At 42.0% G+C, this 16,236-nt stretch overlaps 1 protein-coding gene across 1 annotated transcript in view; it reads left to right on the top strand.

The window, feature by feature from the left end:
• Positions 1-16,236, top strand: part of ARHGAP35 (Rho GTPase activating protein 35) — an 84,119-nt gene that overhangs the window by 22,284 nt on the left and 45,599 nt on the right. Inside the window, exon 2 of the mRNA XM_081921896.1 lies at positions 7,682-11,576. Coding sequence (XP_081778022.1) covers positions 7,740-11,576 — 3,837 coding nt within the window. The 5' untranslated portion in view covers positions 7,682-7,739. The remainder of the gene's footprint in view (positions 1-7,681; positions 11,577-16,236) is intronic.

Below are 16,236 nucleotides of genomic sequence, written 5' to 3'. Positions count from 1 at the left end.
TTGTTACACATACAGTACGGGCAGTGGACTGAAGCGGCACCCCTTGCGCTGCTGTGCTTCAGGGTCATTCAGCGTTTGCTTTATTAAAAGTGATTTTCAACAGTGTGTAATTCTGAACACTAAAACCACACCAAGCTGGAAGTTAGCATTAAATATAAATAATGCACGTGTTTGCAGCAACAAACACCCCTTAATTTGAGGGTATGTTTTAAAGAGAGTGCTGAGTTGGGCTGTGCTTAATTTTGCATAAGAAACGGTATCCAGCAAACAGGGAAGATAATTTAGTTGAGCTACTTGCGGCAGGGAAGCATTACTATACCAATAAAACATCCTAATGTGGGGCTGTATTTCTTGTACCTAATGCAGGGTTAACCAGGGTTCACTCTAGTATTGTGTGGCTTCTTTGTTAACTAGCTTTCTGTGCTGAGGAGTCCTGCTTTTCCCCTTTTGCTTTTCTTCCCCCTTTTTGTTTATTACATTGCATTTTATACAACTGTGATGGGCAGACAAAATCATCAAGATTTGGGTGGATGAGGGCAACAGTCAGTGAGGTTTGTGTGCCAGTTCTTGGAAGTGTTGAAGGTTGAATAGTAGAGATGTAGATCATGAAAATACATTTGTCTGTCTAAAACAGGGGTCAGCAAACTTTTTCAGCAGGGGGCCGGTCCACTGTCCCTCAGACCTTTGGGGGGGCGGCGGACTATATTTTGGGGGAAAAGAAGAAGGAATTCCTATGCCCCACAAATAACCCAGAGATGCATTTTAAAATAAAGCACATATTCTACTCATGTAAAAACACCAGGCAGGCCCCACAAATAACCCAGAGATGCATTTTAAATAAAAGGACACATTCTACTCATGCAAAAACACGCTGATTCCCAGACCGTCTGTGGGCCGGATTTAGAAGGCAATTGGGCCGGATCTGGCCCCCGGGCCTTAGTTTGACTACCCATGGTCTAAAATGTGCCCTTACTGATCAGGCAACCAATTTTATATTGATGCTTCTAAAAACTGCAGGGTACCATCCCAGAAAAGACATATTCTCCTTTTTCTCATGAAGGAATGCCTTTTCTCCACTAAAATGAAGAGAAGGGCTGATAGCTGGCGATGGAACTGTATATTCTTGGTTCTAAGTATATGCATGGATTTCACACACTACTGAATTGGCATTTTTAAATTTAATATTTTTCTTATAACTTTATCTGGAGCTGCTTGCTTGTCTGGTAGGGAAATTATTTACTAGATAATTAATAGAAAATTGAAAAGTGTTTCTGTTTTGCTGATCGAGAGAACAGCAAGAATGGCAACACAGAATGGCAATGAGATTGTGGAGCAGGAGGAGTGAATATGGAGCTGGTTGTTTGGCTGTTATATGTTGCGACGCCTATCTTTATCACTTGTAATGTCTTTTGTTCCTAGTTTTAAAACTTTACTTGGTAGGAAATTTGCAGGCACAGTCTTATATGTTTATAGTTTCACTCTTCGAAACATAGCAGTTCAAGTCCAGTTGAAAGAACAGCCAGTATTGCGATACCCCTATCCACAGGGCTTCATTAAGTACAGTGGTACCTCGCGTTAAGTACTTAATTAGTTCCGGAGGTCCATTCTTAACCTGAAGCTGTTCTTAACCGGAAGCACCACTTTAGCTAATGGGGCCCCCCGCTGCTGCTGCATTGCCAAAGCTCAATTTCTATTCTCATCCGGAAGCAAAGTTCTTAACCCGAGGTACTATTTCTGAGTTAGTGGAATCTGTAACCTGAAGCGTCTGTAACCTGAAGCATATGTAACCCGAGGTACCACTGTACAACATATTTTAGCAAATGCTCATCACCGATAGGTAAAGGTAAAGGGACCCCTGACCATTAGGTCCAGTCGTGGCCGACTCTGGGGTTGCGGCGCTCATCTCGCTTTATTGGGTGAGGAAGCCGGCGTACAGCTTCCTGGTCATGTGGCCAGCATGACTAAGCCGCTTCTGGCGAACCAGAGCAGCGCACGGAAACGCCGTTTACCTTCCCGCCGGAGCGGTACCTATTTATCTACTTGCACTTTGACGTGTTTTCAAACTGCTAAGTTGGCAGGAGCAGAGACCGAGCCACGGGAGCTCACCCCGTTGCGGGGATTCGAACCGCCGACCTTCTGATCGGCAAGTCCTAGGCTCTGTGGGTGACTAAAGTTTCAGTGGTGGTGAAGTTCAGTGTGTAACAATGTTTTTTGTTTTAAAAGTTGTACTTAACAAGGATTGTTTACCTGGCCAGTTTCCAAATTGGAGATACTGCTTGTTCATTTGTATCATCAATTTGTTGCTCGTGTCATTTTGCTGTTCTGTTGAATGAAAAGCCTCCCACAGGTTTTCTAGTGCTGAGACAGCCCCCTGCTGCCTTTCTCCTCAGGCACTTGGGCATGCCACTTTGCTGGTTTGTTTTGGTACCCTCCTGCTCTCTTTCCAACACCAGCAGTCTCAATCTTTTCCTACTCTGGCTCTTAATGCTTTCCATTATGGTTTTCTTGCTTTCAACGCATCACAGGAGTTGGAACTTACTAGTATATGATGCCTAGTATGGAGAAGACTGTTTTTAGTTTATCTTTCGACTTTGCCATGCAATATTAGCTGGATTTGCTGCCATGTGTCTTCTCCATATTTTGCCTGATGACATATCGGTTTCTGCTTTTATGTGAGCATTTTTCCCTACCTGTAGTGTTTTGCAGGACACATTATTTCTACTACATTTCTACTACATTTCTACTACATTCCAATCCATCTGTGTATCTGAAGAAGTGTGCATGCACACGAAAGCTCATACCAAGAACTAACTTAGTTGGTCTTTAAGGTGCTACTGGAAGGAATTTTTTTTGTTTTGACTATGGCAGACCAACACGGCTACCTATCTGTAACAATCCATCTGTGTTGGCTATGAGGACCAGCTTCCATAAGTGGCATAGTTGTGCATCTCTGCAGGCAGCCCACTGAACTTGCTCTTTAGCTTGCTTGCCTGCTTTTCACTCTGACCCAGGCACCAGTGGTGGTGAGAATGATTAGCCCTAAAAGCCATTGTCTGCTTGCTCATTGGCTTTCTACGTAGCAAGCAAACAGGTGGTAGTAATTATGAGAAAGAGAAGCATCAGAAGCAGGATTTGAGAATAAGAGTAGGGTTGCAAGATGCTGGGCTTGGTTTCATAGAGTTCGGAGGCACCTTAGAGGTCATCCAGTGCAACCCCTAATCGGTGCAGGATCTGCATACAGAATGCAACTTGTTGTTGTTTAGTCATGTCCGACTCTTCGTGACCCCATGGACCAGAGCACGCCAGGCACTCCTGTCTTCCACTGCCTCCCGCAGTTTGGTCAGACTCATGTTTGTAGCTTCGAGAACACTGTCCAACCATCTCGTCCTCTGTCGTCCCCTTCTCCTTGTGCCCTCCACAAGGAGAATGCAACTACAGCACCCCTAACTGTGCACCATTCTCTTCTCCAGTCTAAAAACGCCCAGTTTCTAGATCCCTTACCATTCTGATCATCATCCTTGGACACACTTCGGTTCAATGTTCTTCTTAATGTGTCAATGTTCTTCTTAATGTGTGGCACACAGAACTGAGCAGCAGCAAGGAGGTGCCATTTTACACAGAAGTGCCAGGATTTATCTGTTTGTTTCATTCAAGAATCTCTTCCCATAAAATATCCTAGAGCAACTTGACAATAAGTATCAACAATAAAACATTTATAAATAGAATTTGAAGTACAATACAAACTGGAATAAAAATGTCCACGTAAAAGGCTTGTTGGTTAAAGAATATTTATATGTGTATATTTACACAGAGGAGAAAGCTGCTGATCAATCCTGTGCCGTTATCTTTCTTGGACTGCAGCATGAAAGGGAAATAGATAATCAGTCTTATAGTCAGGGTGCTACATTGTACACCAGTAGGATCTGATTCTAAGGCCCCAAACCCCTTATGCTGACACTGTGATAGATGTTGTCCTGTGTGAGGTAATGTGTATAATCAAGAATGTTGACTGTGAATCTTTTAAGTTCAAATTTGAGGTGCCAAGTCCTGAAAGTTGCATGCAAAAAACTATTCTTGGTCTGAGCAACATTGGCTGTAAAGATGCCTTTAACTGCTAAAACTAATTTACTATGAAAATTCTAGTAGAATTATGTTCTTTCAGGGTTGAGAATCTTGTTGCCCATTACTTTATATGTGAGAAAAGCCCAGCCCAAAACATTCCAACTGCACCAGCTGCACTGAATGGACTTGGACTTAGTAGAAAATCTTTGATTTATAACTGTAAAATGAAGATAAAATATCCAGTTGGCTGTAGATTCAGAGCAGCCCTCAGTTTATAGTACGTGTCAACTTCCTCTATCCCACTTTTTTTGTAGTAGTCCAAATACTTAATCTGGTGACTCAGCTTTTTTTTTTTAACTACCTCTTAGAAAAGTTGAATGCACTTAAGATCAAATGTTCTAGGTTTCCTTTTCTAACTCAAGCGTACAATAGCATTTTCAAACGTACAGCAGCCTTTTGTCTTGTGTAATTCATTCCAACTGAAGAACTAGTTAAACTACATTATTCAGCCATCAAAGCAAAGGATAATTTATACTGGTTGCGGATTCAAAGTCCACATTCTCTAAAAACAGGCATGTTGTAACTATGAAAGCAAGCAATGCCATTTGAATGCCTCCCCCCAAATTTTAAATGACAGAGTCAGTTTTAACATGTCACTAAAGCAGTATGATTGAGACTGCTGATTGTTTCGTAATTTAATTTAATAATTTAAATTTTGTTTCATTTTTTTATAAGAGTATTTTTAGGGTGCCTTGAAGGGATTAAGCCTCCCAAGGTGGATTATGTAACAGTATTTTAAATATTTTAAAATCACTAACCATATATTAAAACAGTTCTGGGAAGAAAAGAGCCACTTAAAAGCAAGTAGTTATGATACCACAGTAATATTACTTAAGAATTTACTTGGGTCTTTTCACACTTTTAACTGGTTGTTATCCTATTAGACTGAGCCTGTCAGTTCAGGGAGTTCAGTTCATCCTCCTGATGAATGGAATCATCAGCTGTTAATCTGGTACCATTCTTTACATTAAAAAAAACACCAAAGAGGTCTTTGGCTTGGTGCGTTTGGTGTTGACAACATTGTGCAAATAAAACATTAAATATGTTTGAGTAGAGGGAGAGTAAGGAGTGTATGCTTGTAGTAGTAGTCTCATTATTTCTGTCTCTCTAAGGCTGTGTTTTAAGTAAACAGCTTTTCTTGCTGTTCTCCAGGACAGAACTTTCTCACTCTCATTGTTGGTGATGGACTATTTCAACGGAGTTTTGTAGCGAGGTGGCAAAGAGAGTTTATAGTTTGCGGACATGCTGCTAGTACCCACAGACCACATGGTGTGGCAGTTAATAGGTAGTTAGGATGATTTCTCATTCATTGTGATTAGTGCTTGGTTAGTAACCGCTGCCAGATAAACTGCAGAAAGTAGAAACACAGTTGTCCATCTGAACCTTTATTGGCATAGCCTTTTGCCTGATGGGTAAGAATTGCTCTCCTTTTGTAAACTAGCTTATCTGCTCAGCTTTTCTTTCAAATTTGTTGTTTCAGGAAATCTGGAAGTGGTCTTGCCGCATGTTCCCATACGTGTCCTGTGTCTAGAGCAGGCACCCCTAAACTTGGGCCCCCAGCTGTTTTGGGACTACAACTCCCACCAACCCTAGCTAACAGGGCCAGTGGTCAGGGATGATGGGAATTGTAGTCGCAGAACAGCTGGAGGGCTGAGTTTGGAGATGCCTGGTCTAGAGTATTTGAAATCACCCCAAACAAGAGATACCTAGATGCACTGATAAATCTGGGCTGAGTAATGCAAGAATTTTTCTCCCTCAAGGAAACATTTGGAACATTTTGGGAATATCGCCAGCTGGATTTTGCAGTAGGTAGGAATTGCCAAAATTCAAGTGTTGCTAAAACCCCCAAATTGTCACAGTGGAAAATATTAAACTGTAAAACTAATCACATTACTGTTCATGACTGGGGACTTCCAACATTTTTTAAAGTAACCAAACCCCAATATTCTAACGCAGGTAATGAGCAGTTGTGGTCCATTGCAAAGAATGTTGGGTTTGGGATGCTTCAGTACAAATTCCTCTTGGGTTTTAGTGGCCTTGGCCAATAAGTTCCTCATGGATGCAGTGGCCATTTACTTTAGTTATTTTGAAGATGAGCAAGAAAAACTATTAAGGCAACTTACACACTGAAAATACTATTTTTTTTTATTCCACGTGTCTTAAGGCAGCATACAAAGCCTATATATGTATATTTGCTGGGGGGCGGGGGAGCCCCTGAAATGTGACAGTGACAGAATATATTGTTCATTAGAATGCTCACTTTGTTCACAGCTACATCGATTTCTGTTTTGTCAATTGCCATGGTGCTTTGGATACTGCCTAGAACAAGTGTTCTGACTGCACCAGTTGAGCTTTGGTGCATAGTTCAAATTTTTAAGCTTCTCCTAATAACATGAACAAATTCAAACAACAAAGTGATAGTCCTCTTGCAAGGGCTTACTGACCTTGAGCAATATGAGTAGACAGACATTGTGCAAATGGAAATCAGAATACTTAAGGGTATGTTCTTTCCCTGCCAAGGATTCTGTGCCTTCCAGCAGGTGAATGTTCAACAGGTCCACATTTGCCCTTTTGATTCCAAAGAAAGCTTCAATTGTCAATTTCTGCCTGTCAAAAAAAATTTAAAAACACAGGACTTTTGCCAAGAGAAGGTGACTTCAATATTATATGGGATAATTGTCCACACAGCTCCTATCTTGTGTCTCCATGGTCCCCCCTTCTGCCCCTCATTCTGCTGTCACTTCTTTGTGGCCCCCAATTCATTCCCCTCCCCCTACAGAACTGGGCGGAAGCAATGGGAGACAAGCAATGGACTCATAGTACAAGGCTTATCTCAAATGCAGCCCTCCATGATGCTTCCCCAGAGTTAAAACAGGGCTGCATTGTAGAGGCTGTGGGTGGGGTTTTCTTTTTGCTTCGTACCAAGAAAAAAAATTATTGGAAGGGTCAATAGAGCTACTTCCTAAAAGCTGTATGCAAGTCTTTCCCCCTTCCATCCTTCCTAAAATCGAGAGAACTGCACAAGCAGCTTTTGGGGTATTGTATTGTTGGGTCTTCCAAGTGCTTCCTCTTTCTTCCTGGTGCGAAGCAAGAAGGGCAGCATTCCTGCCTATAGAGACAGTGCCTTGGAAGCTATTTGTAATATAGAATACTTATTGGCATTACTGTACGAGCACTCAGATTTGCACCCCATAACAGTGGACCCATTTCCTTTTCAGGAAAGAAAAGGGAAGAGGAGAAAATGCCTGTGGAACCGACTGCCCTCCCCCCCCCCTTTTATGCTGCTTTAAAAATGAGAAAGGATATTAGGGCTGTAAAGAGGGTTGTACAAGGGGTGTTCTTTACTTGTTTCCTGGTAGTGTGTGTGAGAGAGAATTCCAGGAGCAATTTTAAGAACCCAGCCTCAAAGTCAGTTTCTGCTTTAATATTTGTCTTCGTAATACATTTAAAGTGTCTTTTTATCATTTTATCTCATGTTCGTGCTAAAGATCTTCCTTAAAACCATGCTAGTGCTATCCCTTTAACCATCCTAAGACTGTGTTTGTTTTCTTTTCTCTAGGGGGGAATGCTGTCTATCCAGTGCTGAGGATCAGTGACAACTGAGCTGCTGATGGCGCATGCAGCAGGGAAATAGCCACCTTCGCTGTCCTGGAGATGATTCACCTGGATCGCCAACAGCCACCCAGTCATTTTTGACATTGCATGGGAGTGCGGCAGACTCTAATACTCTAGGAAGAAGCCGAGTGTGGCAGGATGTTTGGATGATGATGATGGCAAGGAAGCAAGATGTTCGCATTCCCACCTACAACATCAGTGTGGTGGGGTTGTCTGGGACAGAGAAAGAGAAAGGGCAGTGTGGCATTGGGAAGTCTTGCCTGTGCAATCGGTTTGTACGGCCCAGGGCAGATGACTTCCATTTGGACCACACTTCGGTTCTCAGCACCAGTGACTTTGGAGGAAGGGTGGTTAACAATGACCACTTCCTGTACTGGGGGGAAGTTGTGCGTTCTTTGGAGGACTGTGTGGAATGTAAAATGCATATTGTGGAGCAGACTGAGTTTATTGATGACCAGACTTTTCAGCCCCACCGCAGCACAGCCCTGCAGCCCTACATCAAAAGGGCGGCTGCGACAAAACTCGCATCAGCTGAAAAGCTCATGTACTTTTGCACTGATCAGCTTGGGCTGGAGCAAGACTTTGAACAGAAGCAGATGCCAGATGGGAAGCTGCTGGTGGACGGCTTTCTCCTCTGCATCGACGTCAGCAGGGGTATGAACAGGAACTTTGACGATCAGCTCAAGTTTGTTTCAAACCTGTACAATCAACTCACGAAAACTAAAAAGCCCACTGTGGTGGTTCTGACAAAGTGTGACGAAGGAGTGGAGCGGTACATTAGAGATGCGCACACTTTTGCCTTAAGCAAAAAGAACCTCCAGGTGGTGGAGACGTCTGCCAGATCCAATGTGAACGTTGACTTGGCTTTCAGCACTTTAGTGCAGCTGATCGACAAAAGCAGGGGCAAAACTAAAATTATCCCTTACTTTGAGGCTTTGAAGCAGCAGAGCCAGCAGATTGCTGCTGCTAAAGATAAGTACGAGTGGCTGGTGAGCCGCATAGTCAAAAACCACAATGAGACTTGGTTGAATGTCTCACGGAAGATGCAGTCCTCCCCTGAGTATCAGGATTATGTGTATCTGGAAGGGACGCAGAAAGCCAAGAAGCTCTTCCTGCAGCACATTCATCGCCTCAAACAAGAACATATAGAGCGCAGGAGGAAGATGTACCTTGCCTCGTTGCCCCTTGCTTTTGATGCCCTTGTTCCAGACCTGGATGAAATAAACCACCTGAGCAGCATAAAAATGGAGAAGCTGCTGGAGACAAAACCAGACTTCTTAAAGTGGTTTGTTGTTCTTGAAGAGACCCCCTGGGATGCCACCAGCCATATAGATAACATGGAGAATGAGCGCATTCCATTTGACCTGATGGAGACCCTGCCTGCTCAGCAGCTCTATGAGGCCCACTTAGAGAAGTTGAGGAACGAGAGGAAAAGGGCAGAAATGAGAAGGTCTTTCAAAGAGAATTTGGAGACTTCCCCTTTCATAACACCAGGAAAACCTTGGGAAGAAGCTCGCAGTTTCATCATGAACGAGGATTTTTATATGTGGCTTGAGGAGTCTGTCTACATGGATATTTACAGTAGACATCAAAAGCAAATTATAGAGAGGGCCAAGGAAGAATTTCAGGAGCTGCTTTTAGAGTACTCGGAACTGTTCTATGAACTGGAGCTTGATGCCAAACCAAGCAAGGAGAAAATGGGTGTCATCCAGGATGTCTTGGGTGAAGAGCAGAGATTTAAAGCACTACAAAAGCTGCAAGCTGAACGAGATGCCCTGATCTTGAAACACATTCATTTTGTTTACCACCCAACAAAGGAAACCTGTCCCAGCTGTCCAGCTTGCATAGATGCTAAAATCGAGCACTTGATAAGTTCTAGGTTCATCAGGCCATCTGATCGCAATCAGAAAAACTTGCTTTCAGATTCCAATATAGATAGAATCAATCTAGTCATTCTTGGTAAAGATGGACTTGCACGTGAGCTAGCAAATGAGATTCGAGCTCTTTGCACAAATGATGACAAGTATGTGATAGATGGGAAAATGTATGAGCTCTCCTTGAGACCTATAGAGGGTAATGTCAGACTTCCTGTTAATTCTTTCCAGACACCAACATTTCAGCCGCATGGTTGCCTCTGCCTTTATAACTCTAAGGAATCTCTGTCTTACGTTGTTGAAAGTATTGAAAAGAGCAGAGAGTCAACCCTTGGCCGAAGGGACAACCACTTAGTTCATCTTCCTCTGACTCTGATTCTGGTCAACAAGAGAGGAGATACCAGTGGAGAAACACTACACAGTTTAATACAGCAAGGACAGCAGATTGCCAGTAAGCTACAATGCGTCTTCCTCGACCCTGCTTCTACTGGCATTGGATATGGGCGTAATATTAATGAAAAGCAGATCAGTCAAGTTCTGAAAGGCTTGCTGGACTCAAAGCGAAACTTAAATCTCATGAGCTCAACAGCAAGCATTAAAGATCTGGCCGATATCGACCTTCGGATTGTCATGTGCTTGTTGTGCGGAGATCCTTTTAATGCAGATGATATTATTCTACCTATTCTTCAGTCCCAAACCTGTAGGCCTTCCCAGTGTGGAAGCAGCAATTCTGTCTTACTTGAATATCCCATAGGACCACACAAGAGGCGTATAGAACTCTCCTTGCTTTCATACCATTCCTCTTTTAGCATTAGGAAAAGCTGGTTGGTCCATGGCTACATTTTGTTTTATTCAGCTAAACGTAAAGCATCTTTGGCTATGTTACGTGCCTTTCTTTGTGAAGTGCAGGACATTATCCCTGTCCAGATAGTGGCACTCACTGATGGCTCAATAGATGTTCTAGACAATGATTTAAGCAGAGAACAGTTAACCGAGGGAGAAGAAATTGCCCAGGATATAGATGGAAAGTTTACAACCATACCTTGTAGTCAACCTCAACATAAACTAGAGATTTTTCATCTGTTTTTCAAAGATGTGGTGGAGAGAAAAAACATCATTGAAGCTACCCACATGTACGATAATGCCGCCGAAGCGTGCAGCACCACAGAAGAAGTGTTCAATTCACCCCGGGCTGGCTCGCCTCTCTGTAATTCAAACCTTCACGATTCAGAAGAAGATATTGAGCCTCCAACCTACAGCCCTTTCAGAGATGACACATCCATGCCCACTTTGTCCAAAGATCTTTCTAAACTTTCCATGGAGTTGGAGGGGAATGATGGTCTTTCTGTCTTTTCTGCTATGAGCACTTTTGAAAGCAAATTGAACAACAAAGTACCTCCGCCAGTGAAACCAAAGCCCCCTGTCCACTTTGATATTAAGGGGGACCTCTCCTATTTGGATCAAGGGCATAGGGATGCCCAGAGGAAGCCCATGTCTTCAACCACATGGCCACCTACAGATGGCTTTGACCCTTCCGATTATGCGGAGCCCATGGACGCAGTGGTCAAACCAAGGAACGAGGAGGAAAATATCTACTCTGTGCCTCACGACAGCACCCAAGGCAAAATCATCACCATTCGTAACATTAACAAAACCCAGTCCAATGGCAGCGGCAACGGGTCGGACAGTGAAATGGACACAAGCTCCTTAGAACGAGGCCGGAAGGTGTCCATCATTAGTAAGCCAGTGTTGTATCGGACAAGGTGCACGAGGCTGGGGAGATTTGCCAGTTACAGGACCAGTTTCAGTGTAGGGAGTGATGATGAATTGGGGCCAATTAGGAAGAAAGAAGAAGACCACACTTCCCAAGGATATAAGGGAGATAACGCTGTCATTCCATATGAGACGACTGATGAAGATCCAAGGAAAAGAAACATCTTGCGTAGCTTGAGGAGGACAACAAAGGTAACTTAATACTTTCAACGTGTTTTTAATTTTAATTTTCAAGGTTTTTTTACTAAGATAATCAGAGTTACAATACGAGTGCAAACATTCAAATTGTATGAAATGTGAACAGCTCTCTTACCTATCCGGCAGTCTGTATATGAGAGAAAATTGTAAAGGATGCCATCAAATTCTTTCCAGAGTTTGTTTGGAAACTGAAAACAAATGTGCATTTTCCTTTTCCTTTGGGTTTTTTTTAAAAAATATTTTCTGATGACCTTTCCTGATCAAGATGATAGATTAGATGCGTCTGCTTTATAAGGGTGGAAAATGTGTTGTAATGAAAGGTTATAAATTGTTTCCCCCTTTACATTCCATTTTTCATTTTCAAGTCCAGCTTCTAAAAGCAAATTGGGAACAAGTAGCAGCTGATTCCTTCTTATGGAGTAGAGAATTTTGAAGAACATTTGTCTGGCATGCAGTGTGAAGCTTGCGTTTAAACTTACTATTTGGGAGCTTCATTGTTGTTCTAAAATGGAATGACTTGAAATATCCCATCCAGAATGTGCAGAGAAGCCAGCTTTTAATCTTGTAAATAGGATATGTGGAAAGCTAGTTTTCATGTAAGATTTATCTCTTCGTTTCAAACTTTTCTTTCACTGAGTTATTTTCTTAATTTGGGTTTTTTCCATTACAACACAAACAGCTACTGAACAGAAGTAGGTTCATTTCTTTTATGCAAAGACTTTTGTCTCTTTAAACAATGTCGTGACTGCTTTGCAAAACAGTGGTGATTTCATACTTGCAGCAGCTGCCCTCTTGCCAGCAGGGTATACTTCTCTTCATTGGCATTAGAGCCCTGTTCCTGGAAGAGAGAAAAAACACAAAGGCAGACTGAACTGGTAAAACCCCTTTTGAGGAAGCTTCAGTAATAGCTTGGAGCTTTCTTTTTCTTGCAGGTTTTTTAATATATATATTTTGCTTCCTAATTCTGTAATGGCATAATACAGTGGGAGCTGGAAGTATTAAAAGTTAAAAGCCTAATTTCCTCTTCCTGAATCCCACGATGGCTTCTGCATCTCCCAGTAGGAAAGCAAGTGTTAATAAGAAAGAATGTGAATGCCGTTAATTCTTCTGTTCTGGTGTAGACTGTGTGTGCATACCACAGCACCTATTTGAACTCCCAGTAAAGAGGGAGTAGACTTGGACGTGCAAAGGAGAGTGGAGGTCAGCCCTCTAAGCATTTTCATGAAGTGTAGAAGCAATATCTAGAAGTGTTAGCTTACCCCTCAGAAAACAACCCAAACTGTGACTGGAATGCATTCAAAGGCCGAGGGGAAAGGCTTGGGAGGTGCTAACCTACTGCATAGCCAGCAGAGGGAGCACAAGTTAACTGCCAGACATAACTTCCAAAGCTTAAAAGCTGATGCAAGAACAGTAAATTGAAAGCTTTTGTGAATTTCAAGCCTTGTTGGCAGTACAGAGGGAGCATCTCAAATACTTGCTTAATAGAAAAAAGGACAAACGGGAGGAGAGCTGTACTTTTAGGGAATAAATAATGGAGTGGAGTGGGCTCTTGGTGGCACCTCACTTTTTAAATAGCATATTCATTCAAGTTAGGAGTGTTAATATTTGTGCTCCTAAGGAAGGTATCAACAGGCAACTTTCTCTATGAGTCTTAAAACATGAGGCTGTTCAGCGTTTGCATGCTCTGAAAAGCAGCCTTGTTTAAGCAGCAGCACTTACTCACCGGTCTGCTAGGAAAGCCTGGAAGTCAGCACAGACATGCTTTCTCATCACCCGGAGTGGTTTGTAGCTTCAGCGACACTAACAACTATGCCGATCTGCAAGTGGTAATCACAAGAAGTTTAATGCTAAGTTTGATAACCAAATAAGGTTGGTACAGACATACAGTACTTTTAAAAAATATTTTTTAAAGAAATGAATAGCTATTCCTTCTCAATGTGTTGTGAATCGCCCTGAGATGTGTGGATGAATGGCGTTAAATAATAATAATAATAATAATAATAATAATAATAATAATAATAATAATAATAATAAAAGCCAGCATGTCAAGCAGTGTTAGAAACTGAGATACGGAAGCTAGGAACTAAATGGCACCTAGGTTTTGGGCGCAGCAACAGAATGTCTAGATGCACTTTTTTATAACAAGCAGTGCTGAAAATGAATGAACTGCAGCTAAAATATTATGTTCATTTTTCGCATGGTCTAGTCCTTCCCCTGCCCACCGCCCCAATATTCTTAAGAGGGTCTCTTCTCCAGTCTTCAGAGAGTAGCTGGAAGTGGGGAGGGAGAAAAAAGCCCTCCTTTCCTTCCACTCTGCAGTTTTAATCTGAAATCTTAGGCACAGTACTGCGCCCAGAGCCCAGATACTGCTCAAATTAATGAAATTCCCTGTCACAAAATGCACTTAGAACAATGGGAGTTTTGAGCACTGGTGTTCTGCATTTCCCTCCCTCCAAATTCTCTACTTCAGTTGGTACTTAACTTAAAATTCTCCCCCATCTTGCTTTGCTGGGACCCTGGTCCAAAGCATACACAGCAACAGTTGCTTTTTATAACAGAAAAAGATGTTGAAAGATCTATTCACAGAGCTCCCATCTCATATGTAGTTTGACTCTCCATCTTCTGCCTCAGTGTCGCATGTATTTTCACTGTCAGTCTAGAAAGTGACTTAAATTTAGCAGACATCTTCTGAGTACATTTTTGTCTTCGAAGAGCAATCTGCAGAGCTTAGGCTCCAAATTCTGCAGATTATTTTCTTAACATCTCATCAGATAGTACAGCTTGCTCCAGGGCAGATTATATTACTTGTACTTCTTAAAGTGTGTTGGAACAGCAGCTTTATTTCCTGGAATCTTAGAATGTCCTAATGGGGCAAAATGTCTGTCAGGAGTGCAGAACCTTTTCTGGCTAATGGGCCGGATCCTTAGCTCCCTACCCTTAAAGGGGAAAATTTTACAGATGAGCAGGGCTGCTTACCTGTCAATCACCTGATGTTATTATAGTGATGTTGGGTGATGTTGCACTTGGAAGTCCCAAGTGTTGGGACTTCAAAGTGCAGCTCAGGACTGCTTGAGAGCTCTTTTGCAAACAGTCCCGGTTTGCAAACCAAAGGTTTAAAGAGCAGTGCAGGTCTGTTTGCAAAACTGTTTCTGAACAACTTTTTGCTACGTTTCCCTGTTTCCAGCAGGGGAACAAACACATGCCGCCAAACAGCAGGATTGAACTCTTTGCTCACTAGTTGCTGAGCAGAGGGTTCAATCTTAATGGCAGCAAGGATCTGGTTTGCCCAATATGTTCCCAGCAAGGATTGAATACTACCCTCCTGCCCATCAGATAATGGCACCCAGTGACATGGGCTGATGAACAAGTGGGGATTGTTTAAGGAAAATTGCCTTGTAGGCCAACTTGGACCCCTTATGATCATGAGTCATTTGTGGGCTGGAGGTTCCTCATCACTGAAGTAAGTACATGTTCACAAACTCTTGGAAGGGATATGTTGGTAGAGATGATGGCAAAGTTTCAAATTGTAAGCTTGGTCTGTTCTCTGGCTTAATTTATTCCTTTGTACATTTATCAGTGATGCATTGCATCCTTAACAGCTCAGCTGTGTTCTGTTGATATCTTTACCCTTTCCTCTTTTATGTATGTGCATTTCCCTCCCCAAAAAACATTGTCTATATTTGCACTAGGCAGTCTTACCATAACACTGCCCCTGCTACATGGGTAGATTCTTAAATGCCTCCATCAGGTCCCTGTATCACAGATTTCTTCTTTTTTCAATCACATTGATTTTTTTAAAGTTTTTTTTTAGTAATAAATCTCTTCCCCTTTCTATCTGCATTCTTAGGCTGCAAGTTTAGTAGCTGACTCAGCATATGGTCTTAAGCCAGTTGTGTACAGAGACAGTAACTTAATTTTATCTAGATTTCTCTGTTAATGGCAACAAAATGATACTGCATTTTTACAGTGAACTATAAACTGCTTAGTCTAGTAGGTCATTCGGACTCCGCTGTTGATCACAGCAAGAATGTTACCAAATTTCACCGTTCCAAAATTAAGTAATTGGCTATGGCCCAGATCATTATTGAAGCAGGTTTGTAGCACACACCTTCCCATTGGCACTAATTGATCGTCATGTTGGCAGTCTCATTAAGTTGACCATGAAAGTGTTATTTGGATGCCTAGCTCACTTAATCTATGTCAAGATAGTGAAAACCCAGAACTTCAACGTTCAGTTTCATCCAAAAAATATTTTAGCTAAGAACATTTATAACATAGAACAGGCGTTTATTTCCTTTTCTGTACTCTAACCCTGCTGAAGATAGTTCCTCCTACTAGAATGTGTAAAACTAAGAATATAGTCCTTTTGAATAGAATGTCTCCTGGAATCATTCTGCATTTTTTAGAATTATATCATCGTAATATGCTGATTGCACAGTGTAGAATGGTAGTTAAACTGGGTTTACAGCTCCCAGTTGTCTTTGAGATGCAAGTCACATCTATGTATTGGTTATGAGCTTCACTGTGTGAATTGCTCTTCAGAGTACTTCTTGAAATTGTTACAAAGTGATCTAGTGTTCTCACTGCCCATGTTAATACATAATAAGTCAGACCTTCTGCCTTAACCATAGTTTACTGTGAACCACTACTGTGC

Source organism: Podarcis melisellensis (assembly GCF_964234715.1).
Source record: "Podarcis melisellensis genome assembly, chromosome: 8".
In the NCBI taxonomy this organism is placed as follows: Eukaryota; Metazoa; Chordata; class Lepidosauria; order Squamata; family Lacertidae; genus Podarcis; species Podarcis melisellensis.
This window is presented reverse-complemented; position numbering and strand designations above follow the sequence as displayed.